The sequence below is a fragment of the Gastrolobium bilobum genome, unplaced genomic scaffold, assembly GCF_033153095.1.
Source record: "Gastrolobium bilobum isolate Gb01-03AN ecotype WA unplaced genomic scaffold, APGP_CSIRO_Gbil_v1 utg1381, whole genome shotgun sequence".
Taxonomy (NCBI): domain Eukaryota; kingdom Viridiplantae; phylum Streptophyta; class Magnoliopsida; order Fabales; family Fabaceae; genus Gastrolobium; species Gastrolobium bilobum.
Window position 1 is genome coordinate 65194 of NW_026896913.1, and position 6028 is coordinate 71221.

Here is a 6028-nt window from a genome sequence, read left to right on the forward strand (position 1 = left end):
ATAGAAATGGACACCTTGCTCTGAATGTGTTTGCCTTCTAACCAATATAACTAGGACTCCATGTTCTTTTCAAGCCACAGTTTACGTGTAGCTTTCAGAAGGAACAAATCAAAATGCTCGATTGAAGCAAGTTAGTACCATCACAATTCTTGTGTATTTACTGTACCACAAGCAGCAATGTGGAAGTGTGGGGTGTGTATGTGTGTGTGACGTGCCATCTTTGAGCAATCCATTACAGTTACCATGATGGGAAAAATGGCAACAAACTAAGCAAGAGACAATGCTTGCGCTATCAAGTGGAAAACGGAGCAAAAGATGATGTGAACACATCACTTTCATGTGTCAATCTCTTCGTATTTGATTCTTGGATTGGACACAGGTACGAAAACAAAAATAATAAAGTATTAAAACCTTCATGTAAATACAACTTTCATCATGTTCTAACTCAAGTAAACAAAAACATTGAAAATAAAATACAAGTTTTGAAGGGAGTGAAGTAGCATATAGTAAAACATCAAACAATATAGCAGCAAAACTCGATTTTATGCATGAACTGATTTGTACTTGGGAATAAGTGAATATTGGATACATAACTATGTCTACCCAATAAGTACATTACTAATACATATTCTGTAGTCAGTACGGGTAGCCGAGCATCATAATCATCTCAGTGGTGTCATTTTCTCTTTAAGTTCGTTGTTCACAAAATAATACAAAACTCTACCAGGCCCAAAGGTCCTTTGGGCTGCAGTGACAGTGCTTCAGGGAAACATGTTTTATTCCCAAACTTTTTTGCTTATAAAGAAGCATACTAAAGTAATGTGAACCGTGAAGAGAAATTAAAGAATATTAAAAACTGGAATCAAACACCAATAAGGGAGAAACTCACTGACATTTCTAAGTTGAAACGATATAACATCCTCTCCAGTGAGTAGCTGAAAATCCTTCCAAGTTCTTAACTGGTTGAAATATAACCAAAAGCTAAGAAAAAGAAAAAGAAAAAGGTACAGAAAAAAATAACCAAATTGAGTAGAGTACTGGTCCAAAGAACAAACCTGTAAGGAGGAATAAATTTCCACTCAAATAACAATGATAAGAAAATCTCAACTTGCACAATCTTGGGTCTTGCATCAAAAAGACCCAAGGAAACACTGATACTTTGAGATTTCTACAGTATTAGCCAACTGTGCCATATCAACAAATTACAGTTCAATATTTTGCCAAACAAAATTCCTTCCAGATTCAGAAAGTTTTTGTTTCAGAAGGTACAATGAGCCTTTGATTATTTCTCTCAAGTGATTAATGGAAGTGGGAGTTACATTATAAAACTATTCCCAGTGCCTTGTATGATGTAGCAAAATATGAACCAATGATTTTATATTAGACATAGAGGGACAATGAACAATGGTTAGTTCGGACAACATCAAGCTTCATTTGCAAAATAGTTAATCTAGTTATCCTAAGTTCCTAACTACCATTAGCTAGCAGAGTGTAAAACAATTAATTAAGGCAGTTCTTAGCTTGTCTTCATTATTTTCAATTATAGCAGTATCTCTCCCTTTGGCCCAACCATGGATTCTGCACTTCTTATGAACAGAAGTTCCGATTCAAAAAGACATCCAAACCACTATTGTACATGAGGAAAAGAAACCTCCTGAACCAAACTCCTTTGGCACAGGTGGTAAGGAGCCTGGGTCCCTTAACCAGAGGTCTCGAGTTCGAGCCCTGCGAATGAAAAAAAAAGATTTGGGAGAGCCGCCCCCGAAAGGGTCCGACAGTGTTCGATTGGGGATTAGTCTTCAGTTATGGCCGGAAGATACCCTTCAGATTACTGGAAAAAAAGAAAAGAAACCTCCTGAAAGTCCACTATAAAACAATGATAAGAACAAAGACACCGAGCAATAGAAACATGTTAATGTATCGAACAACAAGGACAGATATGGCATAGCTATAGATACAAAGCAGAGTGATAAGAAGGGAGATAAATGTAAGATTCAAGCAACCCAAATAAGATGGATTTTCATGTTTATAGAAGAAATTTTAAGAAGCAGAAAAAGAGTGCAATTATCCATTAGACTAGAGGCTCAGCTATCCTCCTAAACGACAAAAAGGAGAGAAAAGAAGACAGCAAAAAATAAAGAAACTCAATTTTGCAATAGATCTCTCCAACCCTCTGCATATTTGATAGAATAAATGACATAGAGTTGCAGGTGGAATGGGCAAAGTATTACATAAGCAATCACCCTAGAGTTCACAACGGATTTTGAAAAATATCCATCACATCAGAAACTAAGGAAATAATCCAAACTTCATTAATCTGAAAATAAAGGGAGTACATATGAAAGAGGTACTTATTTTTATAAGGCTCCCAAGCTACACCTCTGAGAGGCTGGACCCTACTAGAAACAAGTTTATAGAAAAAAAAAATATAAAACTCAAAGTTCACTAATTTTGAAGACTTTTCCCTTGCTTTTCTTGACCAGCCTTTTCCACAATTTATTGTAGTAATTTTTCTACATTAATAAACTTTAGGAAGAGCGCAAAATAGAAGCCACAAAAACAACCAAGTCACGGCTTTAAAATGATTTATCATTAGAAATACTCGCATTATGCTCCAACATAATCTGTTATCCACACTGGCTTGAAGCATCTTCCTTCTATGACTGCTATTATAAATTTCTTAGTCTACCCCTTGGAAGCAACAGATACCTTCTAACAGCAAGTATAAGCAACCAAGAAGTGGCAGAGATTTTCTCCTTGATCATTAAAAGCAGTGCTGAGCTCAAAACAGTTTTTAAGATCTGAGCCTGCAATCCTTTGAAAAATCCCAGTATACCCTCCCTTTTCCATATTGCATAGAGAACTCCAGACACTGTTTTCTGTAATTTTTTCTTTCTTTTGGAGGTTAGTTCATCTATGTCTGCGGCTTGAATCATGACCTTGCACCTATATACAGAAAGATCTCAGATGGATCCAAGCATCCAAGCTCAAAGTGATAACAGTTGGAAGGTACAACTATTTACCTGATAGCAGGATATGTTAGAACAGTAGCAACACTCTTCGAAATAGCACCTAGAAGAAATGCCATAAATGCAGAAAGGGATGCTGGAGATAATCCTTTATCATCTTCGTCTCTTATATTCCTCAGTGCTCGCTCTTTCAATTGATCAAACACTGTATACTGCAGTGCATGATATTTTCAAATTCATCTGTTTCAGTTTCTCAAAACAAGCATTTTAAATGGAAATTAACTTAACAGAAAACACTCAAGCATGTTATAGAATTCCAGTTGATACAAACCACATATTGACTTAAAGCACCTGAATTGCAGGGTTTGAGGTCAGCAGCAAGGAAATGCCTAGGCCATCAAATGCATCACTACAGGTGCCTTCTGCAAGGGTCTTCAATAGCCCTTTGGACTTTCCAAAGGCACTTGTCTGCATCCTTGAAGAGGCTGTATCCAGGGGCTACATTGTCATCAATTAATCTTTAATTAAACTTACAAAGTTTGATAAGATACATTCTATCTCGTACCCAGCATGACAAAGGATTAAAAAGAGAACATTGTGTTATAGACTTATAGTAACATATATTAGAACCCGTGATTTGTTTCTGCTCCTTCCCTATATCATGGATCATTGACCAAAAGCTATAGTATATTAAAGATTAGAAGGATAGTTAATGCAGAATTGAGAAGCATAATTAATTAGGATTTGTCTAGGATTTTATATTTGATCAGGGTTTTATACTTAACTAAGATTCTTCTGTGATTTTTATTATCTTTGGGTTAGAAATACTCTTTAAGTGCCTTATGTTAATCAGACTTCTGTATAAATGATTATTGCTATTTCATTTTCCTTCAAAGAACATATGAAACCAAGACAGGGGAGTACTCTTCCTACTCTACCCTAGAAGAGTACTCTAGGTTTATCAGTCAAGGGAGTACCCTACCCAAGGGAAATATCTAAACTACTTCTGTCAGCACCCACTTTTTCATACATCCCTGCAATTAAAATCAAACCCTAACACTAACATGACAATATGTCAGTGCAAAGGAGAGAGAAAAGTAGAGACAGTCGCTGGTGATTATCTTATTAAATACAGATGTCTCATTTTGAATGGCAGTAGTACCCACAAGTAGGTGTCTCATTTTGAATGGCAGTAGTACTCACCACTAGGTGCTCCTATGGTACTAAATATGCGCTCCCAAGGGAAAGAGACTCTTGGTTACTGTTCTACAATTTACATCACTAATAGTCTTTGCTGTACACAATGATTGAACATATTTTTGTCTTACTCCGGAAATGAATTAAATCCTTTCCTTTTGATCCCATAGACTACAATGAATCATAAAAGATAACATCATACTACCAATAAAGTGTATGCATAAAAGACTTGAATCATGATTTTTCCGTATAATAATTTTGCACTATAAATCACTCCATATCATATAATGAATATTTGGCTACAAATGATTTTGTTAACAGCAGCTCCTGTTCTAAACATCATAAAACAAAGTTTTCAAATCCATAGCTAAAACTTGGAATATTAATTTTGCCTCACCTGAGTTACAATGGCTGTGCAGGCGCCAGCAGCAGCAGCAATTACCAAGTTTGCTTTGGTTCCAATGGATTTGGAACCACTTTTATCAAGATACACTCTTTTGAAGTAGCTGTACCCATAGAAGTAAACAAACTGTGAAACAAAAGATTGAAGATTTTTGGTTCCAAGCCCCTGGTAAAGGGAAAGCACCTGACCGGTAGATATTGCTTCCCACAACACATCAGAGAGGTTCCTGCAAAAGTTTTAAAAATAATAATAATAATAAATAGAGGGAAAAACCTAAAAAATATAACTTTGTGTCATTTTATATCCTAACAGTTAATTTTCGTCAATTAACGGTTATAATTTATAGGGTCAAATTTATTAATGAGTTATATTTATCTCATTCAACCTAAGAAAAACCAAATTCCTACACACATAATAAAGATGAATCTCACCTCTATTTTTTTTTTCTCCAATTATTTGTAGGTCTATCTTATAATTTTGTTTTACTAACATAAGATAATTATCTTCAACAACATAAGAAAAACATTTTTCTTTGTTAATTAACTAGTAATTCCTAATAAATTATAACCGTTAATTGACAGAATCAACTGTTAGGATTTAAAAGTACACAAAGTTATATCTTTAAAATTACAAAAGTTTTTCCCATAAATTAAATTAAAATGAAATCAACTGCATCCAAAAAATGTCATAACTTCTACCAGCTAATTCTGTTAATGATCACAGCTTAAGCAACCAAAATCAACTATAGCCTAATTATTTGATGACACCCTTCAATAATGAAATGCAAACCCACCAATCCAATCAAATTAACCATGATAAAACTAAGAAGAAAAATTGAATTTTGATAGAGAGATCATGGATGATAAATGAGCAACAAGACAAAGAAACAAAGAGAGACCCAAATGAAGAAAATGAAAGAGAGAAACATTGATGAGTGAAGGAAGGCTACCTATACTTCGGGTGACCATGGGAAGGAACCTCAGCTTGGAACTTGGTCTTGCAAGTGTCAAGAGGGTACAAGATGGTTGTGCTCAAAAGTGATCCTATGGCTCCTGAGGTTGCCTCTGCCAACGATTCCAGATCAACGTTCATTTTCATGAATCAGGGAATGTAATGAGCATGAATTCTGTTAGCTACAAAAGGGGTGAAAAAAAGATTTGGATCACTGCATAAAGATAGAGATAACGACCTCGCTGGAACACAAACATGGTACATGTGATGCCATGGCATCAACCACGTTCAGAATTGGAAACATGACCAAATTTATTTACGTGCACACATGTAAAACGTTTATTTTCTTGTATTTTACTTCGACGAAAAAAAAACAAAATAAGAGCAAGGAATTATCATGATAAGTTACTGGTGAGGGATTCACGCTTAAAATTTTAACTCTCCAAAATATAGTATGTGAATAATTAATGTTTAAAATTGATTAAAATTATAATTACAAAAAAAAAGC

At 35.0% G+C, this 6028-nt stretch overlaps 1 protein-coding gene across 1 annotated transcript; it reads right to left on the bottom strand.

Moving 5' to 3' along the window:
• Window positions 1–1435: 1435 nt before the first annotated feature.
• LOC133302794 (peroxisomal adenine nucleotide carrier 1-like) lies at window positions 1436–5667 on the bottom strand. The gene is made up of 5 exons (XM_061502615.1): window positions 5519–5667; window positions 4564–4795; window positions 3321–3467; window positions 3024–3181; window positions 1436–2946 (listed from the first exon to the last, which is right to left on the bottom strand). Exons 1-5 carry the CDS (start codon window positions 5665–5667, stop codon window positions 2670–2672), a joined length of 963 nt encoding a protein of 320 aa, XP_061358599.1. The 3' UTR covers window positions 1436–2669.
• Between the last annotated feature and the right edge of the window lie 361 nt (window positions 5668–6028).